At 29.7% G+C, this 21,517-nt stretch overlaps 9 protein-coding genes across 9 annotated transcripts; 4 read left to right on the top strand and 5 right to left on the bottom strand. All coding sequences in view use genetic code 12, as the record gives it.

Moving 5' to 3' along the window:
• The first annotated feature begins 179 nt into the window (after window positions 1–179).
• On the top strand, window positions 180–2,245 carry HGT10 (glucose-inactivated glycerol proton symporter). The gene has a single exon (XM_064909152.1). It carries the CDS (start codon window positions 402–404, stop codon window positions 2,061–2,063), a length of 1,662 nt encoding a protein of 553 aa, XP_064763926.1. The 5' UTR covers window positions 180–401; the 3' UTR covers window positions 2,064–2,245.
• DFJ63DRAFT_87067 (thioredoxin-like protein) lies at window positions 2,246–2,842 on the top strand. Its single transcript, XM_064909156.1, has one exon. The coding sequence runs from the start codon at window positions 2,428–2,430 to the stop codon at window positions 2,761–2,763; it is 336 nt and encodes a 111-aa protein (XP_064763925.1). The 5' UTR covers window positions 2,246–2,427; the 3' UTR covers window positions 2,764–2,842.
• SHM2 (glycine hydroxymethyltransferase) lies at window positions 2,843–4,757 on the bottom strand. Its single transcript, XM_064909157.1, has one exon. The coding sequence runs from the start codon at window positions 4,331–4,333 to the stop codon at window positions 2,921–2,923; it is 1,413 nt and encodes a 470-aa protein (XP_064763924.1). The 5' UTR covers window positions 4,334–4,757; the 3' UTR covers window positions 2,843–2,920.
• DFJ63DRAFT_87010 (MDR family NADP-dependent oxidoreductase) lies at window positions 4,757–6,607 on the top strand. The gene has a single exon (XM_064909151.1). The coding sequence runs from the start codon at window positions 5,181–5,183 to the stop codon at window positions 6,279–6,281; it is 1,101 nt and encodes a 366-aa protein (XP_064763923.1). The 5' UTR covers window positions 4,757–5,180; the 3' UTR covers window positions 6,282–6,607.
• Window positions 6,608–6,753: 146 nt separating this feature from the next.
• On the bottom strand, window positions 6,754–8,265 carry ORM1 (sphingolipid homeostasis protein). The gene has a single exon (XM_064906876.1). The coding sequence runs from the start codon at window positions 7,895–7,897 to the stop codon at window positions 7,190–7,192; it is 708 nt and encodes a 235-aa protein (XP_064763922.1). The 5' UTR covers window positions 7,898–8,265; the 3' UTR covers window positions 6,754–7,189.
• Window positions 8,266–8,588: 323 nt separating this feature from the next.
• On the bottom strand, window positions 8,589–10,707 carry DFJ63DRAFT_87006 (SCF ubiquitin ligase complex subunit). The gene has a single exon (XM_064909150.1). It carries the CDS (start codon window positions 10,457–10,459, stop codon window positions 8,675–8,677), a length of 1,785 nt encoding a protein of 594 aa, XP_064763921.1. The 5' UTR covers window positions 10,460–10,707; the 3' UTR covers window positions 8,589–8,674.
• A 120-nt stretch (window positions 10,708–10,827) lies between these two features.
• DFJ63DRAFT_334171 (uncharacterized protein) lies at window positions 10,828–13,390 on the bottom strand (the record flags this gene model as incomplete). Its single annotated transcript, XM_064907989.1, has 2 exons — window positions 10,828–11,227; window positions 11,469–13,390. 2 exons carry the CDS (start codon window positions 13,388–13,390, stop codon window positions 10,828–10,830), a joined length of 2,322 nt encoding a protein of 773 aa, XP_064763920.1.
• A 2,457-nt stretch (window positions 13,391–15,847) lies between these two features.
• DFJ63DRAFT_311915 (uncharacterized protein) lies at window positions 15,848–17,503 on the top strand (the record flags this gene model as incomplete). The annotated part of the gene is made up of 1 exon (XM_064905870.1): window positions 15,848–17,503. The coding sequence occupies one exon, from the start codon at window positions 15,848–15,850 to the stop codon at window positions 17,501–17,503; it is 1,656 nt and encodes a 551-aa protein (XP_064763919.1).
• A 608-nt stretch (window positions 17,504–18,111) lies between these two features.
• DFJ63DRAFT_334169 (uncharacterized protein) lies at window positions 18,112–20,329 on the bottom strand (the record flags this gene model as incomplete). Its single annotated transcript, XM_064907988.1, has 5 exons — window positions 18,112–18,291; window positions 18,386–18,652; window positions 18,714–18,820; window positions 19,242–19,337; window positions 19,423–20,329. The coding sequence occupies 5 exons, from the start codon at window positions 20,327–20,329 to the stop codon at window positions 18,112–18,114; spliced, it is 1,557 nt and encodes a 518-aa protein (XP_064763918.1).
• Between the last annotated feature and the right edge of the window lie 1,188 nt (window positions 20,330–21,517).

Here is a 21,517-nt window from a genome sequence, read left to right as displayed (position 1 = left end):
GCCTAAAAACTCAAAAGTAACGCAAAGATGTAACTTAACTACTTTAAAATAGCAAAGCATTAATTATGATTAATCATCCCGTTGTAAAACCTTATTCTATTAAATTCTTGAAAAAAATAAAATGGTGGGGGAAGACAATCAATCGATGGATGTATAAAGAATGCAAAACTTTTTTACACATATAACTTATCATTATAAATAAGTTGTATGTTCCACGTATATTTACAAATTTCGGTTGTTTCTTTTTTAGATTGTTTTTGAAATTCAAGACTAGATATCGTTACTTTCTTTCTTTCTTTCTTTCATTTAATTTATTCATTTTCCCCATATACTTCAATCTTTGATAGAAACAGATTTCATATTTAAATACTATTTATTCTTATACAACAAAATCATTTATCATGGGTAGATTAGACTGGCTTACAGAAAAAACCAACACTCATGGTTTGGCTGGTAAAAAATTAAGAGTCGCCATTACTATTGTTGCTGTTACTGGGTTTTCATTATTCGGTTACGATCAAGGTTTAATGTCCGGTTTAATTACCGCTGAACAATTTAATAAGGAATTCCCTGCAACTTATAATAATGGTACTATTCAAGGTGCAGTCACTTCATGTTATGAATTAGGTTGTTTCTTTGGTGCTTTATTCGCTTTAATAAGAGGTGAAAAAATCGGTAGAAGACCTTTAATTATTTGTGGTTCATTAATTATTATTCTTGGTACTACTATTTCCACAACTCCATTCCATCCTCATTGGCCTTTAGGTCAATTCGTTGTCGGTAGAGTTATAACTGGTATTGGTAATGGTTTAAATACCGCTACCATTCCAGTTTGGCAATCAGAAATGTCTCGTGCTGAAAATAGAGGTTTATTAGTTACTATGGAAGGTGCTGTTATTGCCGTTGGTACTTTAATTGCTTATTGGTTAGATTTCGGTTTATCTTATGTTAATACTTCAGTTCAATGGAGATTCCCTGTTGCTTTCCAAATTGTTTTCGCTGCCTTTTTATTCTTTGGTATTTTAAGATTACCAGAATCCCCTAGATGGTTGATTGCAAATGATAGAAGAGAGGATGCTCTTTATGTCTTAGGTAAATTACAAGACTTACCTCCAACTGATGATGAAATCATTGCTCAAGCTACTGTTATTACTGATGCTGTTAATAGATTTGCTAAAACTCAAGTTGGTTATAAAGAAGTTTTCACAGGAGGTAAATCTCAACACTTCCAAAGAATGGTTCTTGGTTCATCTACTCAATTCTTCCAACAATTCACTGGTTGTAATGCTGCTATCTATTATTCAACTGTGTTATTCGAAAACACTATTGGCTTAGAAAGAAGATTATCTTTAATTTTAGGTGGTGTTTTCGCTACTGTTTATGCTCTTTCAACCATTCCAAGTTTCTTCTTAATTGAATCTTTCGGTAGAAGAAATCTTTTCTTAATTGGTGCTATGGGTCAAGGTATTTCTTTCACTATTACTTTTGCTTGTTTAATTGATAATACTACCGCTAATGCCAAGGGTGCCGCTGTTGGTTTATTCTTATTCATTATGTTCTTCGCCTTTACTATTCTTCCATTACCATGGGTTTACCCACCTGAAATTAATCCATTAAGAACAAGAACTATTGCTTCTGGTTTCTCCACTTGTACTAATTGGATTTGTAATTTCGCTGTGGTTATGTTCACTCCAGTCTTTATTGATCATGCCAGATGGGGAGCTTATTTATTCTTTGCTATTATGAATTTCTTATTCGTTCCAATTATCTTCTTTTTCTATCCTGAAACTGCCGGAAGATCCTTAGAAGAAATCGATATTATCTTTGCCAAATCTTATATTGACAAGAGATTACCATACAGAGTTGCTGCAACCATGCCAAAATTATCATTACAAGATATTGAAGATGAAGGTAATGCTTTAGGATTATACGATGGTGATTTCGCTAAAGAGCAAGCTGAAATGAGAGAAGATATCAGTTCAAACTCTTCAGCTCAAAAGGAAGATGGAGCCAATGATGAAGGTTTATTATCATCCAAAGCTAAAGACGGATCTATTGTTTAAATGGGATTAAATTAAAATAAAAAAAAATATATATTCAAGATATATAGATGCAAGTTTTTCTATATACGTTTGGTTTAATTTTATTAGTTTTGTAGATGAAGTATGTACCAACTAATAATCACACACAGTACATTAATATACAAAATTATGTTTTATACTTGATTTGATTGTAGTGTCTTCAAATGATGGCAAAAAAAAATTGTAACAATTTGGTCTGTCCTGTATATAACGCAATGCCACAATTTTCTTATTTTGCATTTATGATCGTTGAAATTTATAATTCAAACCATTAATAATACTCTCTTCTTTCTTTGTCTACTTCATCATATTTGTTAATACTTAAAGGACATAATTCATCATCATCATGGCATCTAAAGCATATCTCGAAAGAGCTCAAACTATAATCAATGAAAACCCTTACTTAATGTTATCCAAATCATGGTGTCCTGATTGTCATTATACTTATAAAGTATGGGATGAATATAAAGTTCGTGATAAAGTTCATATCATTGAATTAGATAAATTAGCCGATCAAGAAGATGCCGTTAAGTTAGAACAAGCATTTACTGAAATTGCTGGTAGAAAGTGGGTTCCAACTATTTTCTTTAACGGTAAAAGGTTAGGTACTGAAGCTGACTTAAAAGTTTGGAAAAAGGAAGGTAAGTTAGATCAAATCTTCAAAGATGCAAAGTTAATCTAAGTAAGATCGAAAGATTTTATATGATATAATGGAAAGTGTATTTTTTGAGTTTTTTCTAATTTACCGAACGAAACTAGCTATATACGTAGATATATATAAGAGTGAAATAAAAATAAAACATTAAGCTTAAAAACATAAAATCAAATCAATATTAGACTTAGACAGATAATGGGAAAGCACCAGCCCATTCAGAGATTTCAGCTTTAACGGCAGCTAATCTTGGATCATCAGAACCTAAGACTTTAGTTTTAAAATCTTTTAATTTATTACCGTCTTTTGGTAATGAAGCTTGTAATTCTTTAGCGTAATTAACAGCGAAATCAATATAGTAAACAATCTTTTTGAAATCTTCTTCACCTAAACCTCTGGTAGACATAGCTGGGGCACCAATTCTAACACCACCTGGAACTAAAGCAGATTTATCACCTGGAATAGAATTTTTGTTTAATGCGATATTAATTTTTTCACAAACAGTTTCAACTCTAGCACCATCAATTTGTTTATCTTTTAATGAAACTAAAACCATATGAGAATCAGTACCATTTGAAACTAATTTATAACCTTTATTAATGAATTCAGTTTCTAAAACTTTAGCATTCTTTAAAACTTGAATTTGATATTCTTTAAATTCAGGAGTAGCAGCTTGTTTTAAAGCAGTAGCTAAAGCAGTAATAGTATGATTATGTGGACCACCCTGATGACCTGGGAAAACAGAGAAATTGATTGGATTTTCTAAATCATAAAGAATTTCTTGACCAGATTTTGGATTAATTGATCTAACACCTCTTCTGAAGAAAATCATAGCACCTCTTGGACCTCTTAAAGATTTATGAGTAGTGGTGGTAACAATATCAGCATATTCAAATGGAGATGGAATAACACCAGCAGCAATTAAACCAGAAATATGAGCCATATCAACCACTAAATAAGCACCAACTTTATCAGCGATTTCTCTCATTCTAGCATAATCAATTAATCTACAATAAGCAGAAGTACCAGCAACTAAGACTTTTGGTCTATATAAAATAGCGGTTTTTTCTAACATATCATAATCAATTAAACCAGTTTCTAAATCAACTCTATAAGGCATAGTTTCAAAATAAGTTGAAACGGCTGAAATTTTTCTGGAATCAGTTTGATAACCATGAGATAAATGACCACCATGAGGTAAATCTAAACCCATTAATCTTTCATGAGGTTTCATTATAGCTTGATAAACTTGTAAATTGGCTGGAGATCCACTTAAAGTTTGGACATTGACACCCCATTTATCAGCAGTTAAATTGAAAGCTTTTAAAGCTCTATCTTGACATAATAATTCGATTCTATCAATATGTTCATTACCACCGTAATATCTGGCACCTGGGTAACCTTCAGAATATTTGTTACACATTGGCGTACCTAAAGCATCGAAAACAGCAGTAGTAGTGAAATTTTCAGAAGCAATCAACACAATAGAGTGTTTTTGTCTATCAATTTCATCTTGAATGATTTGATAAACTTCAGAATCACTGTCTTTTAAATGAGCTGATACTAATTGTTTATGAGATTCAGATAATGCGTAAACCATGATTGACGATAGTTGATTGAGTAAAGTGATTAAACTTAGATTCTAATAAACTAAGAAGAAGGAATTGACTTAAATGGTGAAAGAAACAAAGAAAATTCTAAATGAACAAAGTAAAAAGAAAGATGATCAGGTTTAAATATTTCTCCATATATTTTTTCAATGCAACTTCTTGAGTCAAAAGTCAATACCTCATCAATTATAATTTTACAGGTTAATAAAACTTTATTTAGAGGGGAATTAACCAAATCAGAGTCAAAAATTAAATTTTAGCATTCCACGTGATCAAAGGTCATGTGGTTCGGGATTTGAAAAAAGAAATTTGAAATCTTGCACCCACATGGTAGCTCTGAGTTCCATGCAGGACGAGATCTCGAAATTTTGGTGACAATCCATTTATTTTAAGAAAGAATTTCGGTGTTAATTATTTACATAGTTAAGACTTTCTTTTGATTACATAATCTTATGCTATATTACTATGATTATAAATCATTTACTAAATTTAGTTTACTTTCGATAGTTTACCCCTTAATTATATCTATTATGGTCTCCGAGTTTAACATTTAACTAGTAGTTTGGTAGCACCGAATCCTTTCCATCTAATCTAATCAATTATATTACATAATAATTTTGCTAGTAAAATATGGCCACAATTTATTTTTTGAGGGGAAAGTAACTAATAGTGGTTGCAAACTATATTGGTAGCCTTCATGATTTTCAAGATCATCACGCAATTGACTCTATATATAAATACATAGTCAAAATCCCTATCCATGACTTCTAATATGTCTTTTTGATTTCATTGAAGTTATTAACTAAAGCTAATAAATCTCCTAACTATCACTTCACTATGTCAATTGAATCAACTCAAATCATTGTTAAAACTCCTCCCCAATATGCTCTTAATTATGAATGGAATCAACCTGATTCAACTTTTGAAATAAGAAAGGTTATATTTACTCCCGAAACAGACTTAAAAGAAGGTCAAGTATTTGTCAAGACACTTTATCTCTCCAATGATCCATTCACAAGAGGGGTCATTCAAAAAGTTGAAAATCAAACTTTACCAAAAGGTAGACCTGTGGCCTCGGTTGCATTAGGTGAAGTTTTAGAATCTAAAAATACACTTTATAAAAAGGGTGATGTCGTTACTGGGATTTGGAATTGGTCAGAATATGCTATTCCAAGTGTGATTTATTACGCTATTGATAAAGCTTCGAAATTACCCTTTACTTATTATATTTCAGTAATTGGTATTGCTCCTCTTACAGCTTATTTTGGATTAACTAAAATTTTGAAATTTAATTCTGATGTTACAAGTGAAACTTATAAAGCCAAGAATTTAATTATTATTTCAGCTGCTACAGGTGCAGTTGGAGCTGCTGCTGTTCAATTATCCAAGCATAACTTTGGAATCTCAACTGTAGTAGGTATTACTGGAACTGATTCAAAAGCAAAATGGGTTGAAAGTATTGGTGCTGATAAAGCTTTCAATTATAATGATCCTGATTTTGAATCTCAATTATCAGCATATGTGACTTCTACAGGTGGTGCTGATTATTATTTTGATAATGTCGGTGGACCAGTATTAAATTCCGTGCTTCCTCAGTTAAATACTTATGGTAAGGTTGCTGCTTGTGGAAATATTTCAAACTTTAAGAATGCTAATAATGCTTTACTTCCAAATTGGGTATCAATCATTAGTAAAAGACTTAATATCACAGGACTTACCGTTCATGATTATATCCCTGAATTTCCAAAGGCACTTTCAGTATTGGAAAAAGCTATTGAAGAAAAGAAATTAGCTACTGAAAATGCTTATTCCGTCGAAGATATTTCTGATAAACTGAATAAATTTGAATTGGTACCTTTAGTTTGGAAGAGAATTTTTGATGGTTCTAAACCTCATGGTAAGATTATCACCAAGATAGTCAGAAATATTCCAAAGTAGTTAATTAGTTAGTTATGCTCGTAATGAATAAATTGGTTCTGTTACTGCAAAGAATTATCGCTACCATACGACATCAAGTAAAAATGTTTGAAGTTCCCCATGACATTTCAAACAATGGCGTAAGTATCAACTCAATTGAGCGAATTAAGAAAATTCAAGTATTTGAATAGATTAAGACTTCAAGGAGCGTTAGAGTTGTAATGTCGAAATTGCTATATACAACAGTTCCTGGAATGTTCCTGTACGTAAACAACAATGAAAATCATGTGACTCTATACGACACAAATTAGTAAACATTACGAAAAGGTACAGTACATAATGTATGATAAGATAAGTATAAATTAAGGTGTGTGTATATATATAAGTATATAAGAGATTCAAATAAGAAGGTGTAGAATATAATCAGAATAATAGATAGATAGATATTTGTTTGTTTGTTTGTTTGTTTGTTTGTTTGTTATAAAAATAAGTAGTAGCAATAGTAATGGTAATAAGTTAAAATAGTAAAAAGAAATAACGGCAAAACAATTATAAAAATAATAATAATAATAATAATAATAAATACTAGGAAAAAACAACATCTAGTAATTAAAATATAAAACAAACTAACACTCTGAATCACAATTTAATGAAGCCTTTTGAAAAGGTTCAATAATAATCTTTTTTTGTTTTATAAAATAGGTTTTAAATATAGGTAGTAGTTATATCATATCAATTAGTTTGACTTTAATCACTGTAATCTTTGTTTCTCTTTGTTTCTTTCTCTCTCTCATTCAATTTAATTATTCAGTTTAAATCAACATTCTTATTTAGGTTTTTTATTAGGTAATCTCTGTGTGATGATGGTTGCATAAGTTATTGGTGTGATGGATGGATGAATCATTGGTTGTTGATGGGATTCAATTTGATTAGAATAAAGTAACTCTTAATCTATGAGCTATAGCCAATTTTGGCACAACCACACAAAGACAACAAATACCATTTAATATAAATAAATTTAAATTATAATTTGAATAATGAGTACTAATTAAAAATAATGCAATTGGAACTGACATTAAGAATTTCTTGGTTGGAGTATATTGATCACCATTATCAATTTGTTCCCACATTGTTAAATTATCATAAGCACCTGAATTAAATTCAAATGGAGTACCTTTAACTTGATGAAACATAATATAAGAACCAACATTATAAACCACATTGGTTAAAGTCCATCTCCAATCATTATCTAAGATACTTACTAAATTAAAGATTAATTTCAATAATACAATTAAAACCACATGAATCACCCAAGCACCTTTTGAATGAACCCAATTTGCATTAACATTTGGATTTAAAGTTTGATCAATTTTTGTATCTAAAGTATCAGGTTCTAAATGTTGAATAATGGATGATGATCTTCTTTGTCTTGTATTAAGAGTAGCTTGATGATGAGGTGGAGGAGGAGTAGTGATTATTGGAGTTATGACTGTATTCGAATTACTTCTGGTACGACCAGGACTTCCAATACTATGAGTACTATTTGAATGAGGTCTACCACCTTGTTTTGGACTAACATCCAATCCTAATAAGTCAGGTTTATAGTTATATGAAGCTTTTGGACTAGCAGTTGACATAGTTTGATGCAATGAATAAATGATGATATGTGTAGGTGTGGGAGTTTATAGATGTATTAAAAAGTAATAATAAATTATTGTTCTAAAGGGTTGAAGTTCTATCCTTTTGTCGTTAATAATATAAATAGTTCGTTATGGGTGATAGGATGGGTTGGGATGGGTTGAAATGATTGAGTAGTTGTGATATGATGTATTAAGTTATGGTTAGTTGATGTGATGATTTGCTTTGAAATGACTTATATAATATGTCTATCTATGTAGGCGTATGCTGATGCTAAGACTTGATGAACTGATGGATCGATATTGGATTTGATTAATCAATTAGTAATTCAATATATTTTGATTGATTGATTGATTGATTGATTGATCAATGGTTAAACAGTTGGAAGTGTGTGTTGATGATTGTTGTTGTTGTTGTTGTTGTTGTAAATGAATTTGGCTGCCTTCTCCTGTTTCTCTCGTTTCTATTTCTTTCTCTCTGTTCCTCTCTCACTGTTTATAAAAAAAGAAAATTTTTGATTTCAAACAAATCCAAAAAAAAAAAAAAAAAAAAAAAAAAGTTTCGTGACGCCATCCAAAAAAAAAGAACTAACAAAAATGTATGACTCTAAATTTAGCATAGTTACAGTAAAGGGGTGGTAGCGTTAAAGTGGGGGAAACGTAACGATGGCAAATTAATTAAATAAACTGTTTTATCATTGTTATGACTATATACGATAGATTACGATAGAATGTAATAGAAAACTAGTATTCTTATTAGGAGGTAAATTAACTTGATTACGTGTTTAAATCTTCAATAGGTACGTAAATCCCTCCTGAATGCCATCCACTTGCCGCTATCAGAACCCATTTACCTGGAAATGGTGGATTCTTAACTAATAAAGGTTTAGGGGCTGTGAATCCATCTCTTGCATGATCAATTATTTCATTATTAGTTTCAGGTCTTTGTTCTAATAATATCTCTTTTGAACCTAATCCTAAACTTCCACAATTCTTCAGTTCATTTCCCCAACTTAATATATTCCCATCTGTAGTTAACGCTAAATAATGAAAATCTCCAATTTCAATCGATTTAATATTTTGATGTTGTAATTCGTCAATGATTTTAACTTTCGAATCTTCATCATCTTTATTACCTAATAATATAGAATCATAATTCGTAAACACCACAAAATTCCTAAAACAACAATTCAATTTCAGAAATGTAGATTGAATCCCGTTATCGTAATTATATTGTTTTAACCATTGATTAAATCCATCTAAACTTTCTTCACTAGGAATATAATTAGGGACATTTTGATGAGCATTATTCGACATTTCTTGAGCATTGAATTTAACACTGTATAATTTCTTAGGATCGGATTTCTTGATAACTAAAACTACATCTTCACCTAACGCAAAATCAACAATATTATGTTTTGAATTAGGGACGATGAAATAATTAGCATTACTAGTGAAATCCTCTTGTTCAAATTGTCTTTTGGTGAATGGAACTCTGCTATACCATATAATCAATCCAATTGTAGCAATATAACACCCTGAAATATTCCATCCTGCAAAGATTTTTTCAATAATATGTTTATCTTCAGTTATATCTAATCCTGGAAATTTTAATCGAATCCCAGTATTAGTCTTAGTACCGGTATCCCAAGTATATAAATTATTTTGATTATCTAAAGCTAATATTTGTCTTCTACCACAATTTATACTTATGATTTTCCTTTTATATTTTGATTCTTTCAAGGGTGGTAAATGCAATTTAGTTATAAATTCTGATTCTTTAACTTCAGGACGGATATCATCAATTCCTTCAATAGGAGGTAATTGTTCAGGCGGTAATCTTAATGATCTAGATGGTAATCGTCTTCTACCTTGAGGAACATCTACTTCAGTTTCAGGATCAATATCTCGATCATAACGATTCGTACCATTGGGTAAATGAGTTAATAACGTCCGCCTTGGACCTAAATCATTCTGATCCCTGGTGATATACATAGTTGAAGGAGGTTCATAAAAATCATATCCATCATGAGGACCAGGAGTAGAGGCTCCAAATGCACTTATTGAACTTCCTGTATGATATAATTGACCATTATTTGTCAATACAATAAAACAAAATCCATTAGCAATGATATCAATGATAATCCGATCATTGAAATTAACCACATTAGTAGGAGTATGGACACCGAAAGCACGAAGGAAATGGAAATTCCCAGGCGGTATAGATTGATGATCTTGAGGAATCGATTTTAATAAATATCCCAATCTTCCACCATCATTGGATCCCCAAGTATATACTTTTTGATCATGACGAATTCTTAATTTAAAGTATCGTTCCCAATTGAAATCTTGTAATAATTTAATATGATGATTCTCATTATCGTTATTACTGAATATCTTCCCGTATAAGATCTTATAAATGATGGATGAATAAGGTGATTCAAAATATAAATTATAGATGTCTTGACAAGTGATTGAAAAATTAAATATATCTTGATATGATAAGAATGGTGCTATACCATCAGTAAGGATATCATCTCCTAAATCAAGAATTGAAACCATTATCTGTAAGTTCTTGATCTGATGCAATCTGACTTTGTTCTTGAATCAATTAATTATAAAAGTGGCAAAAACATAAAGTGAAATTTTTAAACCTCATATCTCTTGTTACTTTAATGTTACTCCAGGAAATAGACTGATTATGATCAAAATAGCGGTATGGATGATTAGTATGGCATGGCTGAGTTTAATTTCCAAATTAAGTAAGATGTCCGCTCTAGAGTTGTATACAGGAATATTGCTATAATGAATAATTAATGTTGCAAAAATAATAATTACAACACATGATGTATATTTATATAATTCTACAATCTATATACAGACTGAGTGAGTGAATGACGATGACAGCAATCGGATGTAGTTGAATGGGATTAGATATCACTTATCCATTTCCAAACTTTAATGATTTCACCATTATCTTCAATTAAATCAATACTTACATTACTATTAATCTCAATTTTACGTTGAATTACATTCCAAAGATTTAATTTGGTAGTAAGATTCTTTTCATTAATTAAAATCAAATCTCGTAATTGATTGGAACCAATATATGGATTCACATTGTCTAATAAGTTGGATGATCTCTTTTGATATTGTAATTTCTTTAATACTTCTTGATAAATTATATCAATTTTAATTAAATTTAATTTATATTGTTGATATTGAAATTGACTAAATTTAATTAATGAGAAAATCAACACAAGGATTAATATTTCATATTTATAATGAAATATAGTTAATGTTAATGTATTTTGTAATTGACATTTTAAACTAAGGTTTGATAAGGACGTTGATCGAAAAATTTTGTCCTGATTGGTCTCCAAGGTCTGATTTGTTTGGTTAGTTGAGGTAAATTCATTTGATGTTGGTAAAGTTGAATATCCAGTCTATAATAATCGAAAGTTAGTATAAAGTTTTTCTAATAATAGATAATAATAACAAGATTGCAAAAAAAGAGGAGTGAGTTTATACTTTCTCCTCTTTTTCAAATCAAGTTAATTATATTTAAAACACTTGCCTTACAATTATTTCAGAATCTTTCTCTAATTCAACTTTAGCTCTTGACCATAATTCTTCAAATTCTTCATTAGTAATATATGGAGCTTTCATACTTAATAATAAATCATGTAAATCATCAGTTTTAATCCCTGATTCAAAAATATTTTCATTTTGACCACATTTGGTATTAATATTTTTAGATCTTAATAAATCTATAGCCACTTCAATCATAATTTCTAATTTTTCTGCTTTTTTAGAATCAGGAACACATACTTTATTATATGGTTTTAAAAAATTATCCCATGGTTGAAATTCAATAAAATCTTCATAACATCCTATTTCTAAAAGAGGGAAACAACGAGCATGTAAAGGACATGGTTTACAAGTTGGTTTTAAATTTGAATCTAAATAATCTCCTAAAATTTGGATGAAATAATTGTCATGATTGGGGAATGTTTGTTGTTGAATTTCTTGTCCACAATATCCAATGAGGAATAATTGTTGATAATACCAATAGGCGAAAAGTCCTGAACTAATAAGAATTATCCATAATGAAAATGAAATAATTAATGATTTTAAGGATTTAATGATTCTTGTTTTCTTTGATGGTTTTGGGATAAACTCTTCTTCTTGTTCAATTGATGCTTCTAATTTCTTAATAAGTTCATCTTCTTTTTCAACTTCATCAATTTCAACTTCTTCTTCATCTTCATCTTCATCTTCATTATCTTTCTTTTCTAATGAAAACTCAGGTAAGAGACGAGGTTTAGGAGTTAATGCACTTTTTGATAAACCTGGAATCGATGATTTCTTAGGAGATGGAGATGCAATATCACTAAAATGAGCTGAAATATCAGCATTACTTGAAGGTAATCCTTCAATGGTTATACCTAATGATTTAGCCAATTCCAAATCATTATCATTAAGAATGGCAGGCTGAAGAGGAGAAGTTCTATTTTTAATTGATTTCAATTGTTTATCGAAATCTTCTAATTCTTCCTCCACAGTTTGAAAAGATTTTGAAAGATCTATAGATGGGGTGGTGGTATTCACTGGAGGTGGAATTAAAGGAGATGATGATAATTTCTTTGACTGTTTCTTAGTTGAAGCTGGTTTGGTAACTTTTGGAGTTGAAGATTTTGAAGCTGATTTAATTTTTGGAGTTGAAGATGCAGTTGTGGTAGGAGTTTTTGATTTTGGAGTTTTAACTTTTGGAGCTGTTGGTGGTGTATCAATTTTAGGAGATGATGGTAATTTAGTATCAATACCTAATACAATATCATCTTCTGCATCATCAAAGATTGATTTTGGTAATTTTGATTTTGGTTTTGGAGTTGCTGATTTTGCCTTTGGAGTTGTTGATTTAACTTTTGGAGAAGATAATGGAGTAGCAGATGATGATGAAGCATCAACTATTGATTCTTTATTCTTCTTCACTTTTTTTGTCTTCTTAGTGGTGACTTTTTCTTGTGGACTTGATTCAATTTGATCACTATCTTCATTTTTTCTCTTTTTAGATTTTTTAGTGACACTACTACTAGTATTTATACTTTGTTCGAATGTTGAATTTGGAGATTGGAAGACATTATCATTTGTAAATGGACTCTTTTCATCATCTCCCTCTGGTACAATCGGATTAGGTGATCCAATCAATGGCGTTTTAACATCCACTACTTCTTTCTTTACTTTTTTTTTAGTACCTCCATTAACGTCAATGAAACCAATATCATTTTTATTCAAAATAGCATTTTGATAATCCTGTAACAAACGATCGGAATGAGCAGCGATCTCAACATTGAACACATCTATTAATTGAGGTTTTTTCATATTAGATGGATAGATGACATTATATTGATTTAAAATCCCTCTTAATTGAGATACTTTTAAAGATTTTGGATCAAATCCAGGTTGAAGATAATATTTATCATCTTCCATATTGACTGTCTTGGGACTAGGGTGATAATGGTACTGAATAGATCTATAAGGATGAAATACAACGAATGATGATAAATGAAAAAGAAGTTGCTATTCTTTTGAATTGTTTATTGTTTACATTTCAAGGATGACTTTCATTTTGTGGATTTGTATTTGTGAAAGATTTTTGGTGTTGTCGTGTTTTTTTGTTAGAAGAAAATGGGTCACATGGCGGATCACATGAGTTGAGTCATGTGATCAATAATTTTAGAAAATAAATATATCACAAATTAAATTATACTTAACTAAACTTACAGCTAATTTTAAAGTTTTAATAATAAAATGGAATTGATTTAAAATTAAACTAATTCTGGTTGGCTTTTATTAATAAATTACGGGCTACGGTGTTATTAATTAATGATTCAATTTAAACTAGATTTCAAAATATTCATAAACCGATTTCGTTTAATCCTTAACTGAGTCTAGTTGTATAAATCGTAAATCATAACTAATTAAGTTGGTTACTGTAAATCTTTTTAGAGAGAGAAGGTTTTTTTTTTATATACATAATCTAGCTTTCATAGAAATCAATTCATAGAATATAAATATCTTGTGATGAATTACTTTTATTGTTATAAATTAACCGTTGAAAGCCCGTAGTTAAGAAAAAGTGTGAATTAAAAGGGTAAGGTGGAATCGCGTTAAATTTTACTCAATTTGGAATATATGTATGCATTAATTTGCCTTGGACAAAATATTTATTAATTTTTAATTTAATTTTAATTAATTTTAATTTTAATTTTAATATTAAATGGAATGGAAAAGGTGGATACAAAAGGAAAAAGACTGGAGTAGATGGAGTAAATGGAAGTATGGTTACAACGATGATGTTATATGATATCAGAAGATGGTGAGTGGACCGATGAGAGAGAGAGATGTGTCATCTAATGTGGATTAGATGACGGAGTTGGTTGTTGTCGTATTAAAATTGTCAGGACAAAAACAGAAGCTGATGTCAAAAAAATAAACAAGACAAAAAAGCAAAAAGGGACAATCAATTTGAACTTTTAGACAAAAAGAAGCACGTAAAAGAAGACAAAAAATAGAAATAAAAATGGAAGTATGACATGACATGATACGAGACAAACAGACAGACAGACAAATTTATATTTAAAGCCATTAAGTTGAATGGGGTTATGATAAAGCAATAGAAGATTGTTTATGGTTGTTATCCTATCCTTTCTTATAAGGCACCAATTTAATTTAGAGTTGGATTGTATCAATTGGTTTATCTAATTGATGAATTAACCATTAATAGTAATAATCTAACAAAATGCCTTTTACACAAACATAGTAATAATAATAATAAGAATTACTATTATTGGAGTTTGATTAAATTGACAAAAATAAATAAATAATTGAAAAAGTGACAAGACAAAAAAATTACTTGCTTTGTGTATGTATGGGATGACACACGTGGTATAAGAAAGACGTAAAAAAATCAGACAGACAGACAAAAAAAAATGACAAATTGACAGACAGACAATACACGTGTAAACAGAGAGAGAGAGAGAGAGAGAGAGAGGGAAAAATGTAAATAGTTAAAAGAAGTTTACCCCATAATCAAAATGTACTATAAAAAACCCACAACTACAACTTTAACCATAAATAAATTACTATTAAAGAGACATTGAGACATTATCAGTAGATGGTAAAGTAAAAGTAGAAGTTGCCCTTTCCTCTTCCTTTGTTTTACTCATTTTAAATTTATCTTAACCATTTCTTCTTTCTTCTTATTACTACTGTTACTTCTTACTATTAAGTTATAAGTTATTCCTTTTAATAGAAGAATAGTATACAACAATACTAAATAATCAATCCATCAAATAACTAAACTTTGAACGGGAAGAATCCAAGAATTATCCTACTTCTAATTATTACTATAAATAACCATCTATTCCTTTGCTATTCATCTTCATCACCCACAGCCACAACCATAATCCATCCATCCACTCTCAACCAACATATTCATTCCAATTCAACTTGCTTATACTCGAATGTGTTAAACATATACTCCAAACCTACCACATCTTCAACATCTATATCATAACCCATAGTTAAGATAAAATAATCATTTTCTTTATTACAGGGAAAAAAAATCGATTTTCAGTTTTACAACAAAAAAAAGACAGAGCCAGACAGAGTAAAAAAAAGAAAAAAGAAAAAAAAAATTATCATCAAATTCTTTTTTTAAATTACAAGTCATATCTATTTAGCAATCCTCATAATCCTTAGCTAGCTACCACCTTAGCATTCAGTTTCAACTTAGAAAAATATACCGAACTAGTTGATACAGTCTGTTATTGAGTGAGTAAGTCTAACAATATCAACAAGATCCGGTAAATGAGTGTACTTCATACCGTAAAATCTCCTTTTCCCTCTCCGAATGATACAGTATTTAATAATATATCTCCAAAAATGTCAACCACAACTTCAACAACAAATTCAACCACTCCAAAACCAAGCCCTACAAGTATAATACCTTCTCCTTCTTTACAATCTCAAGCATCATTTCAACGACTGTCAAATCGTTTAACTCCTCCTCCTCCATCAAATAATACTAGTACCAATATGTCACCAACTAATTCAAATTCATCATCTCAATCAATGACTGATTCACCAACTCTTGACCCTTATTTATCTCAATATATCAAATCTCCAAGTATAAATTCTTCCTTACATAATCATAAATTATACTTTGATTCTATAAATAAACAACGAAAAGTTCGACTGTTTGAAATTTATCAAAAATATCTTAATAATCAAAATCAACAAAATCAACAAAATCAAAATCAACAGAATCATAATCATAAAAATCATTATAATCAAATCAAAAAGTATCAATTCCAAAAACATCAACAATATAAAATCAATGATTATCAACAATATATTCAAAAATATAGAGATGAATCTCAAAGAAAACAACCAGCTCCTTCTTCACCTTTAATCAATGAAAATAAATTGAATCAAAAGGAAGTCATAGAACCTGTACCAGTAACTAAGATTCCAAGTCAACAAATCCCTCAAATACCAGTCAGTCATATCACTAAATCTTTACCATTGGAATTCATGGATTGTCCCATGGATGATCTTATCAATTTAATCTCAAGAATGTTACAATCATTAATTCTTTTAAATGATAAAAGTGTTCCTAATTCAATTTCAAAACCTCAACCTTCATCAACCACATCTACGAATAATTTACTTACAAGATATCATTCCAGATCACCGCCACAAATCTCAACTCATACTTATCTTACTCGTCTTACTAAATTTAATAATTTCAATCCCGCTACTCTATTAACGACGATTTATTATATTGATTTATTAAGTCATCAATATCAACCATTCTTTACGTTGAATTCATGGACAGTTCATAGATTTTTATTAGTAGCCACCATGTTAGCTCAAAAATCAATGGAAGATTTCTTTTATACCAATGATCATTATGCCAAAGTTGGTGGGGTTGCCATTGGTGAATTGAATTGTTTAGAATTGGATTTCTTAAAGAGAGTCGAATGGAGATGTGTTCCATGTAAACCTACTGGTAGCAATGAAGTTAAAAGTAATGGTAATTATAGTGCTATAAGGTATTGTAAGGATGTTTTGAATTTATATTATCAACAATTAATTGAATTAATGGGAAAGAATCATCATATGGACAATGGAACTTTCTATGTTAAACATGGTAAAAAGAATGATAGTGTTATTGAAGATAAGTCTGATGTTAAGACTTTGAAAGATGATGAAAAGATGGATAGTCCTGTCGATGAAGATGATGAGGAAGATGATGAAGAGGAAGATTATGATGAAGAGGAAGACTATGATGATGATGAAGAAGACGAAGGAGAGTATGACGATGAAGAAGACGATGAAGATGAAGAGGGAGACGATGAAGAAGAAGACAATGATGATGATGATAGTGAACATACTGAAAAGGAGGAAACTCCAAAATCATATCAACCAACTGTCTCAACCAAAACAAAATTTGATGCTAATGGATTTAGTGTCGATGGATCATCATCACCACATTTAAAAAGAAGATATTCCGAGCATAATATCGAAGAAATATAATCTTACCATACACATATATGTATAAGTTCATTCATTTCATTTCAATTAAATTAAATTTAATCAATGCAACCATAAAGACTCACATTGATTCAGTTTTATTATTTTTATTATTATTTTTATTATTAGTATTACATTTTAGTATTATGTTATTTTGGGGGACCCAGAGGTTAATAAAGTATCACTATCACTATACATATTCATATCAATTAAATTTATGATTGGTGATTAGTTTTAAATAAAAAGTTTCTTCATTTCTGAAATTTAATATACAATTTATTATTTGTTATTTATTTTTTATGTTTATTGTTTTAACTCTCGTAATAGATCAGTTTGATCTTGTAAATTCCGATAAATCATGATAAGCTTTATATGGTATACTACAATGTAATAATTTTCGTATTTATTTTTAATTAAAAAAATTGCTTTTTAAAATATTAAGATATTATAAAGTTTTAAAAATAAATAGCGTTAAAATAAGAAAAAAAGGAAACGAAAAAGTAAAAAAGTGTAATGATGCTACTCAATTGGGGAAAAAAAAAAGATAAAATTTGCAACCATTTCAAATTATTGTATTTCATCTATCAAAACCATCTCCACGATAGTCTTCTTCAGTATTCTAATAAATAACTGTGTATACTTTGTGAATAATGAATTTTCCAAGGAACTTCATACTCTTTAATATGATTGATTTTAGATCTGGTTTTAATCTTATTTCTCAATTGCATCGCTTCCTCTGAACTCATATCAGAATATGATATTTGATCTTCTGGGAATATTCCTGATTTAAACTATGTATAACATGGGGGTTATCTAAGAGCTGTTCATGACTTAACTTCTGATTAACAAGTTTAAAATATTCTCTGTCTACCAGTAAATGTCTACCAGTAAATAATTAGTATCAAATCTGAATCCAATACAATTTAAAGGTTTGAATAATTTATCATCAGGTAATTTGAATTCATTAGGTTTATCTCCAACTATTTTAAAGATATAAATTTTGAATTTTAAACATCCCAAGGGAGTGATAGTATTGGCTAATTTTAATAAATCGTTCATTGAAGAACCATCTTCGTCAATACCAAACTTGAATTGTAATGTGATAGTGATGGATTCTGTCTTATCAAACTTATCAACATTATCAAAGAACAACTTCAGTGATTGTTCATAAGGTAATGAAGGAATCATGATGATGAAGTATGTTACCTTGGACTGGGATGTCAGGAATTAAATAATCATCAAGATTGGTATTGCCTAGTTTGTTCACCAAGAGCACAATATCGGAGATCTGTTGTAATGCATCAGGCAAAGCTCCCATATCTTTAAAATCAAGTAAACCCAAGTACCTAGTATAAGTTTGATGATTAATTATGGATGAGATAAACGAATTTGTTTTTCAGTTAACTACTTTAGTTGCAGCAAAAGTGTTTTCCAAGTTGAAGAGTAATACTCAAGCATAATAAAACTAATTTATTTATTATGCTGCTGCTGCTGCAGCTGCTTAAATTTTCTATAAATCAGTCATATAATATAACTCTTCAGTAAACATGAAATATATATTATCGATTAAAGTTTCAGATTATTTAAGAAATTATTATACAAATTTGATATACGCTTAAAAAGTAACGAACAAAAAATATTAATTTCCAATTTGCAGCCAATTTAAAATATAATATCTAGTAACATCGGTCAGCATAATATGCTTGTGCATCTCCGCATATTCTATAGAGTGTGCTTATACCAGGTGCATAATGTTCTTTCCAAGGAACTTCAAATCCTCTAATTTGTCCAAACTTCGGTTTCAATTTCAAATTGATTTTAAATTGTCTTGTCCTCTCTGAGGGAGTATGAGGAGGGAATCAGATAATATATTAGTCTCTTCTTAATATCTGTGTTTCTAAGAAAAGAGACTCCAGGAAAACTACCGTAGAAATGAATTTCTTTGATATGATCATACGTTGGAGTATCAACCAATACAGAAGTACGACCAATCATAACTAGTTTTTCTAATTTCTTGAATCCATAAAGAGAACCTAATGGAAAATCTCTTAAAGTTAACATCTTAATCAGTAAACAATGGTTTTGTATAAACTCTTCAAATCTTGATTTTGTATAAGTTTCATAACATTCAATACTAACAGTTTTTAAATTTGGAAAACTATTATTATGCTTATTATAAAAGAACCAACCACTTATGAACACCTGTTGACCCAAGTGTAATTCCTCAAGGTCATTTGATAACCAATCAGGACAAATTGGGATATGATATTTAATCTTGTTGTTATAATCATCATATATCCTCTTCATGAATAGAGGGTCGTAGCTTTCTTCAGGACCTAACTTCTTCTTCACAAGATTAAAGAAATCTTTATCCACCCTTAAGTAGTTCGTATCAAATCTGAATCCTATGCAATTCAATGGTTTAAGTAATTCATTAGCAGGTAATTTGAACTCATTAGGTTTATCTCCTACTATTTTAAAGATATAAATTTTGAAATTGAAACAACCAATTGGAGCGATATTATTAGCCAAATTAATCAAATCAGTCATAGAAGAACCGTCTTCATCGATACCAAACTTGAATTGTAAAGTGATGGTATAATTTGTTTTATAAAACTTGGCAATATTATCAAAGAACAACTTCAGTGATTTTTCGTAAGGAACGGAAGGATCATTATGATGAAGTATTTTACCTTGAACCGGGATGTCAGGAAGTAAGTAAGTATCAAGATTGGTATTGGTTATTTTATCCACTAAGAGGACAATATTGGAGATTTGTTGTAATGGTTGAGGTAATGACCCGGAGGTTTCAAAATCGAATAAGGCCATATTAGAGAGTTGACCTTGGATGATATGATTAAAGGTTAACATTAGAGAGTCCCTATTTCAAACTTTTTATAGTTATTTTGAATGAAGCATAGTTTGTGGTGCTTGAATTTACATATTGTAACTTCCTTCCCAATTGGAAAACTTAAACCTAGTTCATTATCGTTCAACTATAATTTTCAATGTTAACAACTCTACAAATTGAATCATAAAAGTTGAAAAGTGGGAAATCAATCTGTATATCGTTAAATAAAGGTAGTTTTTAATTTTATGCTATTAAAAAGAATAAAGTAGGTTACAAAACCGGAGATGGACTAAAATAGTTGAATACGGACCAAATGGCGATTTAATCAATGATTTGAGGATATAAACAAATTTTAGGTTGATTACCTAAACAGGCAATGCTAAACAGGCAATGCCATTAGTTTCATGGATAGAAATAATTGGATATTAGTGATGGAGAATTGGGTACCTTAAAAGCGTAAGGTAAATCAATTGATCATGGCAAAGATAAAACATAACTAAAACCGTAAACAGTCATATGGGGTTATTACATATATAAAGTTATATTTGCTTGATTGATATGAAACGATGATAATCAGATGGAAATAGAAGCCATTAGAACCTGATCGAACACGGTTAAAGGAGATAAAATGTGCTAAGGAGATAGAAATTAAAGATTGATAAAATAAAATAAAATAAAATATTAATCTCCGTCGAGAGGGAAATGGTTACAGCCACTCCTTCCTCTTCATAGCAAAACTATAATACAATAGATGATAGAGTTTAAATTGAAATAGTTAAATACACAGTAAAAGTTATAAGGTAGGCGTGATTACGTAATTTGTTATGTCAGCGGATCGAGACCAGAGGGGGAGGGGCAAAAAATGATATTAGTAAAGTGAATCACCATATACGAAAAAAAATAATAAAGAGAAATTCAATTTACTCTATTTTTATGTATACAGAGTGTACAGAGAGATGAAATAATTTAAGTTACACTAAATAATAATGTAAACAAACTAAACAATAATAATTAATTAATTATTATTATTATTATTATTATTATTTCATATTGACAGACAGATTAAGTTGACTTGCAGCTATCCATTAGCGCTGATAAATAGTTAATTCTAGTAATTAGTTAGTGTAGGAGTTAAATATTTATAGGAATTAATGGATATGGATATG

Source organism: Scheffersomyces coipomensis (assembly GCF_036884675.1).
Source record: "Scheffersomyces coipomensis strain NRRL Y-17651 chromosome Unknown DFJ63scaffold_2, whole genome shotgun sequence".
Lineage (NCBI taxonomy): Eukaryota > Fungi > Ascomycota > Pichiomycetes > Serinales > Debaryomycetaceae > Scheffersomyces > Scheffersomyces coipomensis.
This window is presented reverse-complemented; position numbering and strand designations above follow the sequence as displayed.